The following is a 24,629-nucleotide window of genomic DNA, read 5'->3' as shown; positions in this document are numbered from 1 at the left end:
CTGACGTTGATTTGGTATGAATTCTTTTGTTTTACATGGCTTCTAGACTACTTGTCCATCATATTTTGTGTGCATAGGGACTGAGTTTTGTGTGCATGCAGGTTGTGCTAGTTTGTTTGCTTGTAGTCATTTTGGTTTTAAGGTGGTGCGTCGGTGTTTTTTTGCAGTTTATGTTCCCCATTCTGCGTCAGAGACATTACTTCCTTATATGCGTTGATTTTTGAAAATTCCGGTGTGAGATAATTGACAATTCGACTATTCAGCCTAATACGAAGCTGAAATATGGGGTTTGCCCAGAGGATTTGGTATGTTATATATTTCGCACAGTCTGGTACTTTTTACCTCTTTGCGCTTTTCGATTTTTGATGTCTGCAATCTGTGGGTGCCTTATAGTTGGGCATGCTAATGGAATTCTTTACCACTATTCATCCGGGGAGGTCTACGATGTGTGCGTGTTTGGAGCCAAAGCATATGCAGGTGAGTTGGCGTGATGGCAAGAATACGGTTGACTGCGGGGTCTATGTCATGCGTCATATAGAGTCTTACATGGGGCAGGGAGTGGCCAGATGGAGGTGTGGGCTTAGCAAAGGTAACGGTGCTCAGCTCAAGAAGTTAAGGTTACGCTACATGAAGGAAATCGTAACATCAGAGTTCAATTTACTAAAGTCTAGGAATGTTGTTCGGGCGTATAAGTTTGTGTCATTGATCCCGTAGGTCCGGGGTGGGGTTTGTGTCTTTGGTTTAATTGATATTAGTTCGTAGTTTTTGCCGTGGTATGCGTACCTTTTTGGGGTTTTTATGTAGCTACCATTGTTACTGTGTATGGGGGATTAAGAAGGTATTTAGTTTGTTGGGTTCTCATTCTTTTTGCAAAGTAAGGGCTGCACCTCATGGGGTTTCTTTTGACGTTTGTTTATTCGCAGTTGGTTGTTTGTTTATTAGTGTCAAAATTATGTTATTAATTGCTTCTTGTTTAATTAAATTTTGGTATCTCATTTGCTGTTGGGTTGCGGCGCTGTGTGTGTTTGGATGCACAGTGTTTTAACTTGGGGTGCATAGGTTAATGAATTATGCATGGTTCTCTATTCATCTAAATTACACAGAAGGCAGTAGGTCTATATTATCTAATGTGCGTGTACAACTATTTAATTATCAAGTCATGGATAAAAAAATGGGATAAAATTAAACTCAACCGTTTAGTTTACTATTAGCTTATAGGGTATATTAATTAAAAACACGTGTGCGCAATGGCGGTTCTAAGTGGGCATGTCTGTTCGTAATACATTGGGTTTCGTGGGTAAAGTTCAAAACAGTCCATTTAAATTTAATTGTATACGGTTATTGTTAAATATGTGGGTGCACCTTGGCGTTAATTAGTGTGCGTTCGCAATGGATTACATGTCAAAAATGTGTTGTGAGTTTAATAAATTTCTCGGTAATGAGTGTTTTGTTGTTTACTTACAGGCTTACTAATAGAACTGGTGGGTGCACGGTGGTGGGAGACCAGGTGCATAGTGGAACAAATTAACTAGTTGACTAGTAGCGTGTATGATTAGTGCACAACTATTTAATTTTAAAGCCATGTGTGAAAATGGTATGAAATTAAACTCACCTAAGTAGTTTACTATTAGCTTGTAGGGTTTACTAATTAAAAACACGTGTGCGCAGTGGCGGTTCTAAGTGGGCATGTCTGTTCGTAATACATTCGGTTTCGTGGGTAAAGTTAAAAACAGTCCATTTAAATTTAATTGTATACGGTTATTGTTAAATATGTGGGTGCACCTTGGCGTTAATTAGTGTGCGTTCGCAATGGGTTACATGTCAAAAATGTGTTGTGTGTTTAATAAAGTTATCCGTAGTGAGTGTTTTGCTGTTAACTTATAGGCTTACTAATAGAACTGGTGGGTGCACAGTGGTGGGAGACCGGGTGCGTAGTGGAACAAATTATCTAGTTGACTAGTAGTGTGTAGGCTTAGTGCACAACTATTTAATTTTAAAGCCGTGTGTGAAAATGGTATGAAATTAAACTATGTGTACACGTTGATGGTACACAGTATGCATAGTTGAGCAAATTAAGTAGTTGACTATTACACTGTAGGCTTAAAAATAAAAACTGTGTGCACATTGGTGGTGGTCAGTATGCATAGCTGAACAAACGAACTAGTGATGGATAAAATTCTAAAATTTGACAAGTATCTAATTCAACTTTAAATTGTGCTAGAATTCGTAGTATTTTAAACCACGGGAGGCTACTCGTCTGATATGTCTTTTCTTTCTGGACAATTCCGGTTGTCGTGGCCCGGTTGGTCGCAAGTAGCACATGTCCTCACCTTTTTCTTCGTTCTTTCCATTTCTTTCTCTTTATTGCTCTTTAATCGTTTCCCGCTGCCCCTGTTTTTGGCAACATTGGGTGGCTTGATTTGGATCTCGGTAGGTGCAGTAGCGTTGACTATTGATTCAATCACTGATTGGTGGCTGGTGCTTTGGTTGGCTTGTTGCTTAGCACTCTTTAACTTCCCGTTTAGTTGCTGCATTGTTGTCAACATTAGAGCCATATCATTTTCACTTCCATTAGCCAATCCTAAGAAGTTGTAGAATTCATTCCAGAGTTGGTTCGCATTTGATTTGAGTTCGTTCCCCCCTTGCGTATTAGGGCTGCCTTTCAACACAATATCATACATTGGCCGTGCACATGCGTCTCTTGTCCTTCGGGGAACAATATAGTGTCCTGGTATTTCTTCGATGCCTTCGTCCTTGAAAATTGCTAGCACATGCTTGCATAAGATTCCTACTCTGTTCAATTTGTTGCAACTGCATTCTGTTTTGTGGGTAGATTCTTGGTGTGTTACATCGTACAGTTTCGCACCTGTTTCGTGTACAACGTACCTCCGGTTTCCGTCCTCAAGTGTCTTGTTGGTGATTTTGCATGTGAAACTTCCGGCCCATATTTCTTTTTGGAACTCGTAGAATATGTTAATGGTGTACAGTGCCGCTGCTTGGCGTTCCGTGCCCAACGGGGTTTTCGGTTCAGGGGTTGAACCTTCACAATCTGTATTCAACTTTGCATGGTTATGCCTCTGTTCTTCTATGGCGCGGTTGTATTGCATTATAAACTCGACTAGGCTGCAGTGGTGATTTCTGAATTTGCTGAAATAACTGTTCTTCGATTCTGAACGTGATGTTGTTTTTAGTAGTCCTCCCATGAGTATATCTTGGAAATATGCAGGTATCCACGATGCACGTGCCTCGTACAATTGGTTAAACCACCTGTGCTCAACAAGGTTGTAATCTTGCATTACCTTTGCCCATTTCAATTCAAATTCGGTGGCACTTAAGGTTTCATCCCATACTGCATTGTTTAGGGCCTTTTTAAACTCGACGTTCTTTGCCAATGCAGGTCCTGCCTTGTCCCCGACTTTTGACATGATGTTCCACATACAGAACCGGTGTCTCGTTTCTGGCGTAATGTTGGGTATTGTGACCTTTAGTGCTGGATCTTGATCTGTAATAGTACATCTTGGTGTACACCCCATCGCGGTTTTGAAGATTTTTAATAACCACTCATACGACTCCACATCTTCTCTTGCACTGAGGCCCGCCCCAAATGTGATGCTTCGTTTATGGTTGTCCACTCCTGTGAACGGTACAAATACAAGCTTGTATCTGCATGGTTTATATTGTTTCTCAGTTAGTGCACAGACATATAATAGTAAGACTGGCCTCCTTTTTTTTTGGCCGCCCGACGTGTAGATTCTATTGCAAAACTGCATGCATGATGTCTTGCACTCACGAATACACAGGGGTTCACACACCACATCACAGTGTAATTAACCATTTATTCGATCGCTGCAATGACCAGGGCTGGTGATTGGATCTCATGGTTTATATTGTGCATACAGTGTTTAGCAGTTGTGCACGCATGTGTATTTGAGTACTAAAACGTGCTGGATAACAATTTCATTAAATTAAACTACTTTAATTGGAGTCATATATACCTGTTCGTGCTGTACGTAGCGTCGAATGACATCACGTCGCCAAAACATGCAAAATTCTTCCGTGATATTGCGTCAGCCCAAAACAACCTGCATAGTTGTCTATCTTCGTTTAGATCAAAATCGAAGTAGAAGTCTGGGTTGGCCTCTTTATTTTTGTACATGTCTTCTACCACCATTTGTGCATCTTCTCCAGCAATATACGCCAACAAATCCCTTCTGAAGTTGCAGAAATCCGTGGATGTTGCCCCTATATCAGTAAAACTTCCCACCATTTCTTTGTATAGTCTCCAAGATTTGGTAGAACCAATGTTTGCCCTTGCACAGTTTACTCGGAATATTTTGTGTCCAATATCCAGCTTCCTATTTATTTTCAAAAGGGTCTCCCAATGTCTGAGCATAGGCAGTGTGTGTGCCATAACTCCACTGCATGGACCGTATAATTGCCGGTCTTACACCTTGTTATCACAATTCGGGCCTTACAACCAACTCTTTTTGACACCCGCTTTCTTTTCTTTGGTTGTGTGGGGTTCACCATATCGTTGACTCTGTTACTGCCCTTCTTGGGGGGCTTGAATCCTTCCCGTGAGCATAACATGTATTTTATGTGAACTTTCCCTTCCCTATTCATACGCATCGTTCCTTTTCTGATATCAAAACCGACAGTAATTGCGTATGCCAGGTAGAAGGGTAGTCCGTCTTCTAGTGTTGCAAACTGTTGCCCTTCATACAGGGTGCATTCACTTTTGCAGGTGGGTAACCACCGTTTCGTTCCATCGGGTAATATGATCATTTCGCAATCTGTTGCTTCTTCTTCAGTATGCTCTTTGCCTATTAATCAAAGGTGTGTTCCGTAAATATTAGAAGCATTTTTTGGCACTGGTAGCGTTATTAGAATTGCGTATAATATAAACGATAGAATCTGTGGGTGCATGCATGTTCAAACTATGGTACGGTGTGTGCATTTGAGACTAATAACGGGTGCACTCTATGAACACAAAGCTACAGCCCCTTCCATCACCCCCCTGTAATCAATCCATGATTTCTAGTACATTCAGGGTTAAATTATTGATGCAATTCCATCACATCTGCTACGAGTACATACAGGGTTAAATTATTTACTACTTGTGACTCCCAAAGTTTTATTCCAGTGCATCCAACTGTTGTTTTCACTGACGAATCGATATGTACAGTAATAGGGGTTCAACTATATGGTGTACTTACTTGGATTGGTGTCATCCATGGAGTCCAAGTTGGCATCATAATTTCGTAGGTCTTCGTCGGCCATGGGGTCTCCTCGCGCGTCCATGGAGTCTGTTTCTCACGTCGATGGGTGCACGGGGGATCGGTTCCGGTTGGGTGGTGTGTTTGTCGGTGCGGATTGACTATTGCATTCCTTGTGGTATTTGAATTCCTTAATTATAGGGTGGCATACGGTTTAGAAGTCGATTCAGATTAGGAGGTGTGTGTGCATTGTCACTATTACCCTTATTAATAATAATTAGTAGTCTGCGTCTCCCATCATAGGCTACATCTCATCCATTCATCTTATCGCATCCTATGGCTAGTTCTTGTCCACACGTTTGTATTTTAAGGGTGTTTGCATTAGAATGGCTCCCTATATATATATATATATATATATATATATATATATATATATATGTGTGTGTGTGTGTGTGTGTGTGTGTGTGTGTGTGTGTGTGTGTGTGTGTGTGTGTGTGTGTGTATTCAAATGTGGACAAGTATATTATAGAGGACTGTGAGGACAGATGTAGTGTGTGCCATTAGTCGGTATGTCGTGTGCATGGCCGAATGTAGTCCTGTGCCCCAGTTTGTATGTCGTGCTCTAGATTTGTTAATTTATAGAGCGTGAGTTCGAAACCTGATGTTTACATTTATTATTGTGTGTCATTATGTATTAAGTTGTGTGCCTAGTATTAATTTGTGATTTGCCCATTATTTGTCCTCACAGTCCTCTATATATTGTTGTCCTTATTTGAACTCATAATATTTCGTGTAATGTTAATTAATTTTTTCTTATATATATATATATATATATATATATATATATATATATATTGTGTGTGTGTGTGTATGCGTTATAGTACCATATAAAGAATACACGTTAATTAAAAAAAAGGTAACCTTTAATACCAAATTCATTAATTACTCTATATTCATAATTTTCCTGTATAATTTTAATGAATTTTTGGATATATATATATATTACATAATACCATACATACATACATACATACATACATACATACATACATACATACATACATACATACATACATACATACATACATATATATATATATATATATATATATATATTTGTGTGTGTGTGTGTGTGCGCGCATTATAGTACCATATAAAGAATACACGTTAATTAAAAAAAAGGTAACCTTTAATACCAAATTCATTAATTACTCTATATTCATAATTTTCCCGTGTAATTTTAATGATTTTTTGGATATATATATATATATATATATATATATATATATATTACATAATACCATATAAGGAATACACGTTAATTATTCCTTAATTCAAAAAATGTACACGTTAATAATACTTCCATAATTAATTAGTCTATATTAACATAATAATATTTCCATAATTAATCAGTCTATATTAATAATATTCTGTGTAATATTAATTAATTTTTTGTTATATATACATTACGTAATACCATATAAGGAATACACGTTAATTCAAAAAAGGTAAACGTTAATACCTAATTCATTAATTAGTTTATATTTGTAATATTTCGTCTAATGTTAATTAATTTTTGGTTATATATTACATAATACTATATAGAGAATACACGTTAATTATTCCTAATTCAAAAATATGAAGCATCAAGTCATCAAAGGATGAGATGGACGAGATGGAAGAAGACTTGTTAAAGCACACTTGATACTTGGTGATCTATAGTTTGATTCCCATTGAGAGCATTTTGGTGTAAAAAGGCTTAGACAATCTATGGTGAAGTGCTATCTTGAAGAAATGGTTTTTATAATATAATAGTAGATAATATCGGATGATGACATCACTACTATCGGATGATTACGTCATAACGTGGTATGGTTCTACAAACCCACGTGAAGAGATAAGACAAAAGAATTTAAGTCTTGAGATGTGTCAAATGGTTAACTAGCCGAGTTGGAAAAAGCTTTGCAAAGCAAACCAAAGAATACATGAGTCAACTCCTACCTGAAGTAATTTTTATGAAGGCATGATATCAAGATCATGATACCTAACATGATACTACTTCATGATATAAGGTGGACATGATATACTATCATCCATGACATCATCATGTTATAATTAGACAGAATGTTTCTTTTGAAGAAGCTGATACACAAGCAAGAATCAGCAGATAAATTATTTGAGCAAGTTAGCAAATCAGATCAATAATTCAACAAAAGTCATGCCAGAGAAATTCAAATTTGGAGGCTACCCATTCCAAAGAAAAGCTTTGTCAGATTAAAGAAGAAAAACGGCAAAATTATTCAAATCTTCTGACAGACGGCGAAATGACTTTGCAGACCAAGTTGGCACAATTATTTGATCAACTACAATTCAAAATGGACGATCCAGATCGAAAGTTGATCAACGGGCAAATAGCTTTCATTGGCTATAAAATTCCCAAGCAGACTTGAAGACAAGTACGGCTGGAAAATTAAGATATTCAAGCAAAAGAAAAGCAAGCAATATTCAAATCAGCCAAGAAGCAATATATGGAGCTATACACGATTAAATTCAAGTCTGAGTGAGAGAAAATATTATCTCTATAGTAAATCTTCTACTGATTGTAGAAAAGGGGTAGAGTAACTGGAGAGAGTGAAAAACCCAGTTGGAGTGTAGCTTTGTGCGTAGCACTCGGTTGTAAAGGGTAGAGTAACAAGGGGAGCTTGTGAAAACCCAGTGAGAGCGTAGCTTTGTGCGTAGTTCTCGTGGTGTAGGAGTACAGCTTGGTGCGAAGTACTCGGGAAGGCGGAGTAACAAGAGGAGCTTGCGAAAAACCTTGTTGGAGTGTAGCTTTGTGCGAAGCACTCGGAGAAGTGTCGGTGGACACTTATTCACTATTGTATCTCGGTGATCAAAGAATAGTGAATTTCCTCCTTGAAGTGAAAGGAGAAGAGTGGACTAGGAGGATTACACCACCTCTGAACCACTATAAATCTCTCTCTCTATTTACTTAATGCTCAATTATATTTCGTGCATGCTTATATCAACTGTGAACTAACCCATTACGATTTATCGCGTATCTTTATCTGTATGGGTTTGATAGTTCCCTCGTTTGCATGCAAGTGAAATTTTACATACATCATCCTTAATCTATATCAAATGTTTCTAACGTGATGCATGTATAGAATCTCTCTTTGAGCACTACACAATTAAAGCATAACACTGTGTCGTTACATTTCCCCTGTGCACACTCTAAGTTGTTATACTTGTTTATGCTTGTTACTTAGAGTTGAAGTTACCAAAATGTTGCAAGCAAAAGAAGTTGGAAAAGTTAGAGAAGTCTATTCACCCCCCCCCCCCTCTAGACTTCTCGCCACCCTTTCGGGACCAACAAGTGGTATCAGAGCGGTTGTCTATTTGAGTCAATTCTTGGCTGCTAGATAGATCTCGAAACTTCAAGATGAAGAGAGATATGGTTCTTGCTCAAAATTTGCTTTTCTCACTTGATAAATTTGATGATTGGAAAATACGTATGCAGGTGCCCTTATCTGCTTTAAATGATGAAATGTAGGAAGTCATCACAAATGGTCCTATTTCGATCATGCAAGTTAACACCGCCGCCGCACTAACTCCAAATGCTCCACGATATATTCCAAAGCCAAAAATGGAGTGGAAAAGCGAAGATAGAGGGCGAAATAACTTGGACAATATTGCCAAGGACATTTTGTTCAAAGCGGTCGATGACACCATATTCCTAAAGATTCAAAAGTGCACCACGGCAAAAGAAATATGGGATACTCTCATAAGCATCGGTGAAGGCGACGAACAAGAAAAGGACAACAAGCTAACCATCGCCATGAAAAGATTCGAAGATTTCAAAATGCTTTCTAACGAAAGTATTACCGACATGGAAGCACGCTTAGTCAAGATTCTTGGTGAAATAAGTGATCTTGGCAAAACCATCTCCCAGAAGGAAATATCACTCAAAGTCTTGCGAGGACTACCTTCTAATTGGGATATGAAAGTAAACACAATGCGAGATCATAGAGATCTAAGGACATTATCTACGGATAAACTCTTTAGTGATCTCAAGGCGTATGAGTTCGAGATGAAGACACGAATTGAAGAAGAACGCGATGAACGAACATCCGCACTAATGGCCGATCAACCGTCTACATCAAGGTCAGTAGGAAATAATGATTTTTTATCTGACGAACAATTCTCCTTATTTGTTAGGAAATTCAAAAAGTTCATGCGAAAGAAGAAGTTCAAGAAATCACCACAAGGAAACTCATTTAGAAGACCAAGGAAAGAACCGGTCGAAGATAACACAAATGTGTGTTACAATTGTAGAAAGCCTGGACACTTTATGGCAGAATGTCCACACCCCAAGGTAAGCAAAAATTCGAATGCTGTTAACCCTTCGCAAGAAGAATACAAGTCGAAGGAAAAGAGATTCAAGAAAGATAAACGAAAGGCTTTGATAAGTGATCCGCTAGAAGCAAGCAAATCCGAAGAATCATCCAGTGACGAGAGTGATTCATCACAAGAAGATACGGCGCTTCTATGCTTAGTTGGCAAGACACCCGAACATGAGGAATGTTTAAAGGCGCGTGAAATTGATGAAGAGGTATCTTCTAGGTCCTTTAGTTCCGTTGACACATCTTTCGAGACTCAAGAATCATTTCAAAGTCTTATGGAAGATTGTCAAAAGGTCATGGCCACTCATACTCAAATCAAAGAGCGCAATAATACGTTAATCTTTGAAAAGGAAGAAATGTCACAAAAATTGCAAAATGCTCTAAATGAAATGAGTAATTTGAAAGCCGAAAATGTTCGACTTCAAGAAGAGTGCAAAGCTAGAGAGGTTAGAGAACATAACCTTCGGGAAGTTATAGCATCATTTACGCATTCATCCAAAATAATGGATAAAATGGTAAGTATGCAAAAACCCGCTGGAGATAAAGCCGGACTAGGCTACGATCCATCATGTTCTAAAACCCCTCAAAAGTTGACTAATTCTACTACTACTTTAATTAATAAAGTTCCAGTGGTAAAATTTGTGAAAAGTCAACATAGCACAATGAGACAAGGAGTTGGAAACAAAATTAATGCCCAGAAAATTGTTGCAAGGCCGAATCAACACAATGATATCTTGGCAAGACAACAAAATTTTAAAAGGCAAAAATTTGTATCTCAAAGGAGAACCAACGAGTCTAGTGCAATAAAACCTCATAGGAATATGGGAAGAATTCCGAGAATTGGGGCTGGGAGATTATATCCCTCATAAGAAGATTGGTCGCTTGAAAACAAACCATGGACCAAGTCCAGATTTGATTTATTTCATAGAATCAAGCAACTATCAGCTTCCCAACCCGCACCGAATCATTATTCGAAAGTGCGTTATGATTATAAAAGTTTTTAATGGTTACAAATCACCTACTCTTGGATCAGTGAGATCTAGGTGGATTTGGATGCCAAAAATTACTAACACAAAAGGACCCAAACAAGTATGGGTACCTAAAAGTAATTAATCTTTTTTGTAGGAAGTTTGGTATTTCGATAGCGGATGCTCTCGACACATGACCGGCAATAAAGCTAGTCTAGTTGAGTTCAAAAACCTCGAAGGACCAAAAGTAGTTTTTGGAGGAAACGATCGGTATGGAACAACAAAAGGCACCGGAACAATTGTGAAGAATGGCCTACGAATTGAAGATGTTTCATTTGTCGAAGGATTAACATTCAATTTGTTTAACACAAGCCAATTCTGCGACAAAGGCTATCTCGTAGAATTTTTCAAAGATAAATGTCAAGTCAAAGACGAATCTATGAAGGAAGTTGTACTAGCCGGATCGAGAAAGAAAAATATGTATGTTGTTGATTGGAGTACAACGAAGGACTCTGTGTGTTTGATGGCAAGCAATTCAAATGAAGCAAGTTGGGAATGGCACAGGAGGCTAAATCATCTAAATTTCAAAACCATCAATAAGCTTGCACAAAATAAGCTTGTCGATGGATTGCCCAACATTGCATTCAAAAAGGATCAAATTTGCGATGCATGCCAGAAGGGAAAACAAATCAAAACATCATTCAAATCCAAAGCTCAAGAGTCAACATCAAGACCTCTAAGTCTACTGCACATGAATTTATTTGGTCCAGTAGATCCAGTTAGTATAAGTGGTAAGAAATACACTTTGGTTGTTGTTGATGATTTTTCCAGGTACACATGGACGTTATTCATAAAGAAAAAGAGTGAAGTTGAATCAAAGTTGCCAGAGCCGCTAAAGCAACTACAAATCGAAAAAGATATGAAGATTGCAACAATTTGAACCGATCGAGGAACCGAATTTGTGAATGGCGTGATTCAATCCTTTTCCAATTCACAAGGGATTCTACACCAACTATCTGCCGCACGAACGCCGCAACAGAATGGAGTAGCTGAAAGAAGAAACAGGACTCTAAAAGAAGCTGGACGCGTCATGATATCAGCTGTCGATCTACCAAAGAGATTTTGGGCAGAAGCTATCAACACGGCGTGCTATACTCAAAATCGCAATCTAATCCACAAGTCATATAACAAAACACCATACGAATTATGGAAAGGGAGGAAACCCAACCTCACTTATTTTCATACATTTGGGTGTAAATGTTTTGTACTTGTTAATGGAAAGTCCTATTTAAAGACTTTTGACGAACGTGCGAACGAAGGAATATTCTTGGGATATTCATCCACTAGCAAGGCATACAGAATATTCAACAAATCAACAATGGTGGTAGAAGAATGAATTCATGTTGTGTTCGACGAAAGCAACGAAAAAGAAGTCAAAGAAAAGTGAGGTAATTCTAAATTTAATTATTCTAACAATATCTTTGAGGGAAATATGTTACAGGACTTCGAAGAAACAAATGACATGGGTACTCATCAATTAGAGACAATACCCACTGTGGCACGTGAGGTACCAACCGTGACCGCACCCGAAGTTGCACCCGTAATGGAAGAAATCCCAGTAGATGAACCCGAAGAAATACCCATCAACAATTTACCACAAGATGAAATTCAACAAGTGGATGAGAACCCAATGGGTTTTCAACCAAATCGAAAGTGGCTAAGATGTCACCCACATGACTTTGTCATTGGAAACCCGAGAGACGGAGTTAAAACACGATCATCTACAAGGGACCAACAAGATGCAATGTTCTCATGCTTTCTATCGCAATTGGAACCAAAAGAAATCGATGAAGCTCTAGCCGATCCAAGTTGGATAGATGCAATGCAAGAAGAATTAGATCAATTCAAGCGCAACGACGTATGGGAACTTGTTCCAAGACCAACGCACCAAAATGTAATTGGCACCAAATGGGTCTTTAGGAACAAAGCAAACGAAGATGGCGTTATTGTTAGGAATAAAGCAAGATTAGTCGCAAAGGGGTACTCACTAGAAGAAGGCATAGATTTTGATGAGACATTTGCCCCCGTCGCACGACTCGAAGCAATAAGAATTTTCCTAGCATATGCAGCCTACAAGAACTTCACAGTATATCAAATGGACGTAAAGAGCGCATTTCTTAATGGCTTACTTGAAGAAGAAGTTTACGTTGAACAACCACCCGGATTTGAGGTAAAAGGCACTGGTGATCAAGTCTACAAACTCAAGAAGGCATTGTATGGGTTGAAACAAGCTCCGCGAGCTTGGTACGATACCTTGTCGATGTTCCTAATTGGTTGTGGATTCACCAAGGGCCTAGTCGATAAAACCATATTTAGAATTCAAGAAAATGGTCATATTCTATTAGTGCAAATTTCTGTTGATGATATTATTTTTGGAAGCACTAATATTTCTTTGTGTGAGAAATTCTCCAAGCTTATGCAGAACAGATTCGAAATGAGCATGATGGGAGAATTGAACTACTTTTTGGGACTACAAGTCATACAGCTCAAAGAAGGAATTTTCGTGAATCAAGCCAAATATACAAAAGATCTTATAAAGAAATTTGGGCTAGATGGAAAATCCTCAGTCAAAATTCCCATGAGTACTTCTCAAAAATTGGACAAAGATGATGAAGGCAAAGACGTTGATCAAACGATGTATCGAGGAATGATTGGATCGCTGCTATATCTAACCGCAAGTAGACCGGACATATCTTACTCAGTTGGAGTATGCACGAGATTTCAATCGAAGCCTAAAAAAAGTCATCTGATTGCAACGAAAAAGATAATTCGATACTTAAAGGGAACAATCAATGTGGGATTATGGTATCCCAAGGAAGGTGATTTTACACTAACTGGTTATTCAGATGCAGACTTTGCAGGGTGTAAAATAGATCGAAAAAGTACCTCAGGGACATGCCAGTTCTTAGGGGGAAGATTGGTCTCTTGGTTCAGCAAGAAACAAAACTCCATAGCTACGAGCACTGCCGAGGCCGAATATATTGCAGCTGGGAGTTGTTGTGCACAAATTTTGTGGATGAAGCAACAATTGTTGGACTATGGGATTAAATGCGAAAATGTTAGTATTTTATGTGATAATACTAGCGCAATTGCAATAACCCAAAATCCAGTGCTTCACTCGCGAACCAAACACATCGACGTCCGACATCACTTCATACGAGACCACGTCGAAAAGAAAGATTTGAAGATCGATCATGTTCCCACAGAAAATGAAATTGCCGATATTCTCACAAAACCACTCATGCAATTAGATCCAAAATAACTTGTTTACATAAAAACATGCTGACATGGCGGTTACCAATTTTAAAAATAACATTTTAATCATGGTCAAATGTACGTAGCAGTCTCAAGAGTAAGTAAATTAAATGTGATTAAAATTTTTGATATGTGCGAATATTGTACCATCTGTAAGTACGACTAAAAATCTCGTAAACAAAGAAGTTTTCAATAATGGGTAATACAATTGTAGTGTGAATCATTCTAAAATACTTATTTCCCACCCAAACAAAATCATCCTTTGCGTTTTCCCGCCTAAACTCTTCCATCCAAATAATTAATAATACATAACATATATATATATATATATATATATATATATATATATTACCAATTTAAAAATATATTTTTATTCAATTGACTCATTTATGAATTGGTTATATATATATAAAACCAAAAACAGATTAATATTACACGAAATATTATGAATATAGAATAATTAATTATGAAAATATTATTGCGGTATATAACACATAATTTTTTTAACCAATTCATAAATGAGTCAATTGAATAAAAATATATTTTTAAATTGGTAATATATATATATATATATATATATATATATATATATATATATATATATATATATATTACATAATACCATATAAGGAATACACGTTAATTCAAAAAAGGTAAACGTTATACCTAATTCATTAATTAGTCTATATCCATAATATTCTGTGTAATGTTAATTAATTTTTTGTTATATATATTACATAATACCATATGAGGAATACACTTTAATTATTCTCTAATTCAAAAAATATACACGTTAATAATATTACCATAATTAATTAATGTATATTACCATAATAATATTTTCATATAAGTAATTAGTCTATATTCCTATAATTCGTGTAATATTAATTCATTTTTTGTTATATATATATATATATATGTATATATATATATATGTATATATATATATATATGTGTGTGTGTGTGTGTGTGTGTGTGTGTGTATTCAAATGAGGACAAGTATATTACAAAGGACTGTGAGGACAGATGTAGTGTGTGCCATTAGCCGGTATGTCGTGTGCATGGCCGAATGTAGTCGTGTGCCACAGTTTGTATGTCGCGCGCTAGATTTGTTAATTTATAGAGCCTGGGTTCGAAACCTGATGTTTACATTTATTCTTGTGTGCCTGGTATTAATTTGTTGTGTGCCTATTATTTGTCCTCACAGTCCTCTATATATTGTTGTCCGCATTTGAACTCAACCATATATATATATATATATATATATATATATATATATATATATATATATATATATATATATATATATATATATATATATATATATATATATATGTGTGTGTGTGTGTGTGTGTGTGTGTGTCAGTTATAATACCATATAAAGAATACACGTTAATTATAAAAAGGTAACCGTTAATACCAAATTCATTAATTACTCTATATTCATAATTTTCCAGTATAATGTTTGTAGACACGGAAAATTTGAACTGGACAAATGGGCCCATTAAAGTGTTATTGGGCCAATATTGAGATTGATGATTGGGCCAATTTAATTAATTGGATCATAGTAATTAATTTAATTTAATGAGTCCAATTAAATTTGATTTGTGCCATTGAATTAATTAATTAATTGGTCCAAGCCCATCTCATATTTGAATTATAAATTATGATTATAATTTAAATATAATATTTTATTATATTTGAATTAGATAATTATAATTTAATTTTAATTTGAATTAGATTATACAATAATGAACCTGGACTTGATTCTGGGCAATGTTCATTTTCCTAAATAAATAAATAAATAATTAATTAATTAATTAAAATGGGGAGGTTGTTGAGGAATGTTGGTTAGACTTCTAGTATAAATAGAGCCTTCATTTTCATTCCAAAACACACTTGAAAGTTTGAAGAACTTGAAGGCTTGAGAGCTTGAAGGCGTTGAGCAACTTGAAGACTTGAGTCATTGAGAGCATTTGAATAGCTTGAAGGCACTGAAGAACGCTTGAAGATTTGAAGGCATTTTTGTTGATTTTGCAGGCAATTTAAATCCATTGCAGGTACTTTGGAGCTTTGCAGAATTGATTGTCTCAAAGATCTTGAAGACTTTTGAAGGCATTTGAGGACCTTAAGGCAGCTTGAATCCATTGCATGTGTTTTGAAACTTTGTAGGGTTGATTACTTCTAAATTCTTGACGCTCGTTGTTGGAAGTCACGCCAATTGAATCCCAGAAACTACGCCACTTAAATCCCGGAGGCACGCGCCACTTAAATCCCGGAGGCTACGCTATTTGAATCCCGGAGGCACTTTCAATAGATAACGTTAGTGAAGCATCAGAGGACTAGAAAGAGATTTTGTACATGCATATTGAATTATACATACACTGTACACGAAATTTTGTGGAATATATACAAAATTTACCTTTTGTGTTTACAGATTTTGGCACACCTAGTGGGACTACTCTGCCTCTCATCTCTTCACTATTGATTCACGAGCTCTACAAAGAAGGAATCCAAATGGCATCAAGAAATCCCTCCTCCATGATGACCTATGCTCAAGCTACTCGCTCCAAGGCATCATCGGTGGCCGGTTCCGGTGATAGCCAAAATGTGGAAGGAGCAATGACTCGGAGCCGAGTGAGGAACCTAGGGGTGCAACTAAATGGGACCTAGAACATGGTTCGTAACATCGTCCGGAAGATTGAAAGCAACTCCACCAAGTCATGGAAAGCTGCATATGACAAGGGTTCACCTTCGACGAGGGAAAATGTTGGCGACAAGAGTCATATGGGCCCTACTACCACAAAAGGAACTCCCAGCAACAAGAGTATGACTCCCCCAAAAGGAAACCCTGGCAGCGGTAGCTTGTCTCCTATATCTCAATCATCACCTCTGCAGAAAACATCGTCGTAATTGACTCACAGCTACACAGTCATGCCCGTTATGACGACGAACGCAGCTTCGGTGGAGGAACAACTAGCAAACATCACCAACGCTCTTGAGGGGATAACTACGTTCATGCATAACCAAGAAAGGAGAATCAATGAGCTCAGCGAAAAAGTTGAAAGTGGAAGAAACGGCAAAACAAGTCGAGCTTCCGAGAAGCAGCCTCATACACACGAAGATGAGATTGATGTCGAGTCACCGCGCCATCAAAGTAGGCCAAGAATGGAAGAGACAATCTCTCGTCCACCACCCGCTGAGAAGAGTATTCCAATTTCTGAGGGCATGATACCTGTAGACCAGTTGAATGACTACATCATGGGAGCGATCAAAGGGAAGCTTGAGGGAGGACAATCTTCATACACTTACACTAAGCCCTATAATAATAATAATAATAATAATAATAATAATAATAATAATAATAATAATAATAATAATAATAATAATAATAACAACAACAACAACAACAATAACAATAATAATAATAATAATGGAAAAACAAAATAGAATATATAAGTTACTTATATTGTTAGGAATAAAAAAAAAAGATAAATTTAAAAAGAAATCCCTAATTCACTTAATAATAATAATAACAAGGTTTGCAGTAAAAAATTGAAAATGGAATTTGATCTGTAAATCATTAATGATTTAATAATAATAATAACAATAATAATAATAATAATAATAATAATAATAATAATAATAATAATATCTATACTATTATTAAAAACAAAATCATCATTTGTGTTTTCCTGCCCAAAGAAAGCAATTTCCTTTCAAGTTCCTCGAATGTCGTTAACACCTTCTGATTCAAGATTGCCTTTCAAGTTCCAAAGAAAGAAATTTCCTTTGATGATATCATATGTAATGATAATAAATAAAAGTCAATGACAAACACTATCACACGTGGAATTATTTTTGAGAAGACCAGTCTTTAATCATGGTCAAATGTACGTAGCAGTCCCAAGAGTAAGTAAATTAAGGGCATTAAAAATTTTGATATGTGGGAATATTGTACCATCTGTAAGTACGACTAAAAATCTCGTAAATAAAGAAGTTTTCAATAATGGGTAATACAATTGTAGTGTGAATCATTCTAAAATACTTATTTCCCACCCAATCAAAATCATCCTTTTTGTTTTCCCGCCCAAACTCTTCCACCCAAACAATTAATAGTACATAGTGTGTATATATATATATATATTACCAATTTAAAAATATTTGTTATTCAATTGACTCATTTATGAATTTAATATTTTTATAATTAATTATTTTATATTCATAATATTTCGTGTAATATTAATTAATTTTTTGTTATATATATTACATAATACCATATAAGGAATACACATTAATTATTCGCTAATTCAAAAAATGTACACGTTAATAATATTACCATAATTAATTAGTGTATATTAGCATAATAATATTTCTATATAAGTAATTAGTCTATATTCCTAATATTCCGTGTAATATTAATTCATTTTTTGTTATATATATATATATATATATATATATATATATATATATATATGCATTCAAAAATATATATATATATATATATAGTGTGTGTGTGTGTGTGATTCTATTCAAATACAAACGGGTCTTAAAATACAAACGTGCAGATTCATCAAGGGCGTTGGATTTTGGGTTTGGATGGCCAGGATTTAATTAATTCTTTAGGGTGGGTTTTAATAAATTAGTGTGCTATTTGTTGGAGATAATGAACCACAATCGATTTAATATCCGTAAAATAATATTTATATATATATACGCACGAAATATATATAAAATATTATTGGATATATATCCGAAATATATATATACACACAAATATATATAAAACGGACCCAACGGTTATATATATACATGTATATCTACAAAAAAGATATACGAATATATATCAACCAAAAAGAAAACATAATCCTTAGATTATAATTCCAAATTAACAAGAAAGAACGGATTTTTGCTTAAAAGCATAATCCAAAACAAGAAAGAAGGAGAAGGAAGAAAGAAATGTACGAGTTAGGCGAGTGCCTTTCTTTCCTTAAAACCTTATTTTCCACCTCCCAAAAGTGCTAGGAGCGTTGTGGCCTAGGTTTCCCAGGATAAAACGTACAACGGTTCGACGTTTTAGCACCCAAACGAACGAACCCGGCGAACTAGAGCACGAGCAAAACACAGCTTCAAGAATGGAGTAGGAGCAGAATTTTGAGAATAAAAAGTGCTTATCTTTGTGTGTTGTGTCACTCTCGTTCTTCCCTCTCTTGTTGTCTCTCACTCTATATTATAGTTTTAAAAGACCTCTACTCCACTACACTCTTATATAGGAGGTTGGTACTTAATAGCATTATTATGACACATTAACCAACATAAATTCAATTTAAAAATTGAATTATAACGTTTGAAACGGTCGTACTTATTATCGAAATAATATCAACGGTCACGAACTTAATATCTGATTAATTCGTACCGATTGTAGCGACTCGTTTCAAATATCTGAGTGACCGAGAAGTCCGTACAAACCCGAAAGTTGAACACATTGGGACCGGAAATCACACCCGAATGATCCGCAAACACCGAAATTGTGCAACACGAATCAATGCATAAAAGCACCAACTCGTGCTGCACGAAAGAAGTTTACACGAAATGAGCCAAATCTCCAAACACGAATCATTGCTCATAAGCAAAAATTTATGCTTTAATTCCCAATTTAAGCTTTCTCAAGCTTATCAACTTTAAGCTGCACGAGATTAGTATTTCAACAAATTAAATACTAACATGCCTGCTTTGGCACAACACGAAAGTGCTACATAAATAACACGAATCTAATGCTAATCTTGATTAACATTAAGCTTAAATTTTGACTTCTCTCAAATAGGTTCACTTTGAGAATCAATTTCTCATTCACCTATTATCCATTTTGAGCGTACATTATATCAAATTCTTCGTCTCACTACGAAGAACCCGAATCCACATTGACCCGATCCAAATCGGAAGTGGATCCCACATATATTTGTACCACAAAATAATCACTCAAAATATCATTTTAATGCTATTTTTCCAACAATCCCCCACATGAATGAAAATTGATTTTCACGGTATTTTGAAATCGGAAACAACTATGTTTAACGGTCGATCCCTGCATAGGATAGGTAGGGATCACTATACCCTTTGAACCTTCCCTTGTGAAGACATGTTTACTCTACTGGCTGTACGGTAGAACGCGATGCCTTTGAACCGACTGCCGTTTGTGTAGACGATGACATATCTCACACAGGAACCTCCCAACCATGCTCTGTTCTCATGAGTGTGCCCATTTTGGTCGTGGGTCACCGTCCTGGTTCTGCAAGAGTTTGTGAAGAATTTTGCCCATCAATTCTCCTTTGAAGCGACCCTCACTTCTCTCTCACATAGGTGATTCTTTTCCGAGTATCCCGCATACTCACACATGTCAACCGACATTCGAATCATTAAAGCATCAACATGCTAACCTTGCGCGGGAGTCACTGTTCTAACGAGGAGTGGTGGGAGTCCGAGACCCCCACAGTGACACACTTTGTTCCATAATTTAGTTGTCCCATTGAACCTAGGTGCTAGCTAGGTTGGGTATCCACTATAGAACTTTTAGTCCACGGGCTTTAGACCCAATCCTCGTCCCAACTTCTCCACAACCATTTGCTTACCCTCGGGTTAGCGAGTTAGCGGCCGCTACGTTATCTTTTGACATCACGTAGTCAATAGAGATAACCCCCGTTATGAGAAATTGTTTAATGGTATTATGTCTACGACTTATGAGTCTAGACTTACCATTCCTCATCTAACTTTGTACTTAACCAATTTTGGCTTGACTACCGCAATGCACACAAATTGGAGGTACGAGTTCACCACTAGGAACATTCTCGAAATAATGGCATAGCCATTCGGCCTACTCGCTCGCGACACGAGTGTAAGGCTCTCAGCTTTGATCCCGTCGGATCTTAGCTATCACAAATTCATTTTGAGAATTTCCGTCCAACTGACTGCACCGGCCTACGTAAAGACGTAGCCTTTAATGGACTTAGTGTCCTTTGATATCCGTGCTATACTATCCAAGTACAACTAGATATCCGACGTAGTGCAGTCTAGAGTACGAGCATACCTTAAGTATCTCATAACTCACGCTATTGCCTTCTAGTGCGCAACACTAGGGTTACTCGTATGTCTACCGAGTTCGTTAACCGCTAAGGCAATATCCAGCCTAGTACAACCCATTAGATACATTTAAACTACCAATAATCTGAATGTATTCTCCATGAGAAGTACAATACTCGTGATTATTGGCTAGTTGTACGTTAGTATCTAACGGTGTCCAAGCCACTTGATTAACATCCTTTGTAAGGATTTAATCAACACAATGAGATTGGCTTTACACGAGACCATACGGTCTTCTCACAATTTTAATCTCAAAGATTAAATCTGGCAAGCCCACACCTTTGATCGCACGTCAAATCTCAAATTTAACATGTTCTCGGTAGAATTGATCATGTGATCGTTACTACCCACGTTGAGTTTATCGTGTACAGATAAATAGTGATAACCTCGTCTATCGTACACATTACGTAGACCTTTGTCACCTTTGTTTGTACTAAACTCGTTAAACATCATTGTATGATCAAAACTTACACGTCAAATACTAAGGCAATTGTTTCAAGCCATACAATGATCTCACCCATTACACACTTTCTTTTCATAACGCGGAACCACAAAACCCTCGGGGTGTTCCATGTCTATTAAGAAAGCGATACATCCATTTCGATAAACTTCCAAGTCTCGCTAAACAGCTCTCGGGAAGTATCATCCTAATGGATTTCATTCTCATCACAAGAGAATACATATTTAAGTAATCGTGGCACTCGTGTTGCATGTAATCTACAATTACAAGCCCGGCCAGTTTACTTCGATATAACCAACCGGTTTTATCTTCCGACTAGTGATCCGTTTAGGATCTAGAGGTTTTACAACCCGAAGGAAGAACAACCAGTTCCAAGTATGACTCTAGATAGAATTTATTTCACTCCGATAGCCTCTCTCAAGTTGGTCCATTTGTAAAAGTCACCACTTCTACATATGTTCGAGGCTCATTTTCTAACAACCATGTTAGAAAATCCAATTTCTTTACTAGTAAACAAGTTAGATTGTGCGTATCACACTCTAACATGTACGTCAGAAAATATGGACCAAAGGATTTTTCAATCCTAGTTCTCTTGCTACGTCTAGCTTTGAGCTCGGGTTCTCTTTCACACCCTCCAACCATAGCTACGCCGAAAGTTCCTTTCAATGTGCTAGGTCCTTTATTGATCCTTCACAAAAATACATCTTCCAAGAACGATGAATTTCTTGAATCAATCTTTCGTGTTCTTATGTACATCCAAACTCTTGGACTCGTGTACTAAGAACCAATACACACCTTTGACAAGACACCCCCACATTTCAGGCATTAGTAGGAAAGCTTCCTACGTACTCACAATTCGTAAGAATTTCATGCGGGTAACCTTATTTAAAAGGTACTTACTTGTCCAAAGTATTGTCTCACCCCACATACCTTGAGGTAGACCCGAACTTATCAACGTCTTGATATTTATGTTCGGCAACAGCGTTCGATCGACGTGAATACCGTGTCGTACGCTCGATTACGATACCAACGCTTTCGCAGAAATCACCAATAGGTGTTTCATATTCACTACATCGATCGTTCGTAACCGCATTAATCCACAATTAATTTGGTTTTTCTCTTTTTATTCTTTAAAGAATAAACATGTGTTACACGCTAACACATCTCGTAGGTGCTAACAGATTAGCCCTCACGAATCCATTCGGTTTTGACCGAAAGGCCACAAACCCGAATCAGTGCTTCCGAAATTGAAGCACGAATCAGTGCTTAGTAGTGAAGCACGAAACATGCTATACCAAGCACGAATCATTGCTTCTAAACTAACACATCGATTCCAAAGCAATCTCTATTGCTTTAAATTATAAACTCACAACAACCATTGGTTGCTTGACTTATAATTCCAGTGCTACTTGGCACTAGGATTATTAGTTAATCTCACAATTAACCAAAACCTCCTTTCGTGCTAATCACATAACACTTTTACGACGCTAAATTTAATTAGCCACATACGAAAGGTTTAAGCTAAATAGATTAGCATTAAGACCAATCATAATCTACCTTTATTGTTATTACCAAAGCACAAAATGCTTAAGTTTTCAACACCTAAAGGTGCAGCCACCAAGTGGCCGAAAGTACCTAATTAGTCTCTCTACCTAGTGCTTAATAGCACTCTTACAGTGGTTTAATTTGCACTTCAAAGTGCCAAATTAAATTACACTTTCCATTAGTACTACACAAGCACTATTCTCACAATTTGTCTTAAATTAGATATACTAGTATAATTTGAAATTTTTTTGATCAAGTTAATTATAACACAATTAACAAAACCAAATCAACCAAATTTCCAAAACTAGTTGAACCAAACTCATATAATCGTCCTTAGAATATTGTATAAAATATTCAACACTTGAGCTGTGACGCTCACAATTATTTAGTTATTCCAATTTTTGACAAATTGATCCTATTTTGAAATCTGTATTGTTCAACATGAACTACAACCGAAGTCCTTTACGGGATTTCAAACATGTAACACGCTTGTTGCATTTCATTCCGGCCGTTAAGCCATTTTAGCATTTTTCACATAATGCTCCGTGATGCACTACGCACCCTTATTGAATCTTATATATATTAAAAATATCACACAAGAATATTTTAAAATATACAAAGTTCAAAACACACAAATGGAACAATTCATTTTATTCAACAATAAAATGTATCACAAGGATACTACAACATTTATTTAACAAATAAATAAATAGGAAAAATTACATTGGAAACCAATTTCCATTATTCCTATGTAGTAGTCCTTCGAACCCGTGTGCCTTGTTCCATTCTCAACCGTCCACTCCACAATGGGTGGTCCACAGCGCACATCGGGGGTACCAATGGTTGTGACCTCACTCGTCCAACCATCCACATGTTTTAAACATAGCGAAATTGTCCTCAACCTTTTCACCAGGATGACGGTTCGCTTTGTAGTGGCATTTCTCCTTCTTCTCATAATCATCTTGAAAGCTAAGCTTCTGCTTGCCTTTCCTTTGATTATCGTTGAAGACATTGGTCACACTACAATAGTCCTCAGACTATGTAGTCATTACACCATCATAGGATCCTTCATGGCTTTTAGCCGATCCACTAGACAACACAATAGGTACCAATTGTGTGCCATTTGCCACTAGTCTACCGGATCGTGAACCAAAGTTCTCCGGAGCACCATCGTGTGTTTTTGCAACTCCCATGGAAATATTATTTCCAACGTTGCCGCCGTCAACCGGCTTCACAGAATGTGCAACATCGTTGCCGTTCTGACCATTTGAATGTGTACCTCGAGCAACATTCACGGATCCAATACTCTTGGAATCCAACGATTTGTTCATTATCAAATAAAATAAGGTTTTAAGATTGTTGGAGATAATGAACCACAATCGATTTAATATCCGTAAAATAATATTTATATATATATACAGACGAAATATATATAAAATATTATTGGATATATATCCGAAATATATATACACACACAAATATATATAAAACGGACCCAACGGTTATATATATACATGTATATCTACAAAAAGATATACCAATATATATCAACCAAAAAGAAAACATAATCCTTAGATTATAATTCCAA

The 24,629-nt window shown here is 36.6% G+C and overlaps 1 protein-coding gene across 1 annotated transcript; it reads right to left on the bottom strand.

The window, feature by feature from the left end:
• Positions 1–2,249: 2,249 nt before the first annotated feature.
• On the bottom strand, positions 2,250–3,533 carry LOC109185685 (protein FAR1-RELATED SEQUENCE 5-like). The gene has a single exon (XM_019335639.1). The coding sequence runs from the start codon at positions 3,531–3,533 to the stop codon at positions 2,250–2,252; it is 1,284 nt and encodes a 427-aa protein (XP_019191184.1).
• Between the last annotated feature and the right edge of the window lie 21,096 nt (positions 3,534–24,629).

The sequence above is a fragment of the Ipomoea nil genome, unplaced genomic scaffold (genome assembly GCF_001879475.1).
Source record: "Ipomoea nil cultivar Tokyo-kokei standard unplaced genomic scaffold, Asagao_1.1 scaffold1339, whole genome shotgun sequence".
NCBI classification, from domain to species: Eukaryota; Viridiplantae; Streptophyta; class Magnoliopsida; order Solanales; family Convolvulaceae; genus Ipomoea; species Ipomoea nil.
This window is presented reverse-complemented; position numbering and strand designations above follow the sequence as displayed.

Excerpts from the sequence above, each read along its gene's own strand:
- LOC109185685 (XM_019335639.1), bottom strand. The coding sequence starts at position 3,533 with ATGGGGTGTACACCAAGATGTACTATTACAGATCAAGATCCAGCACTA.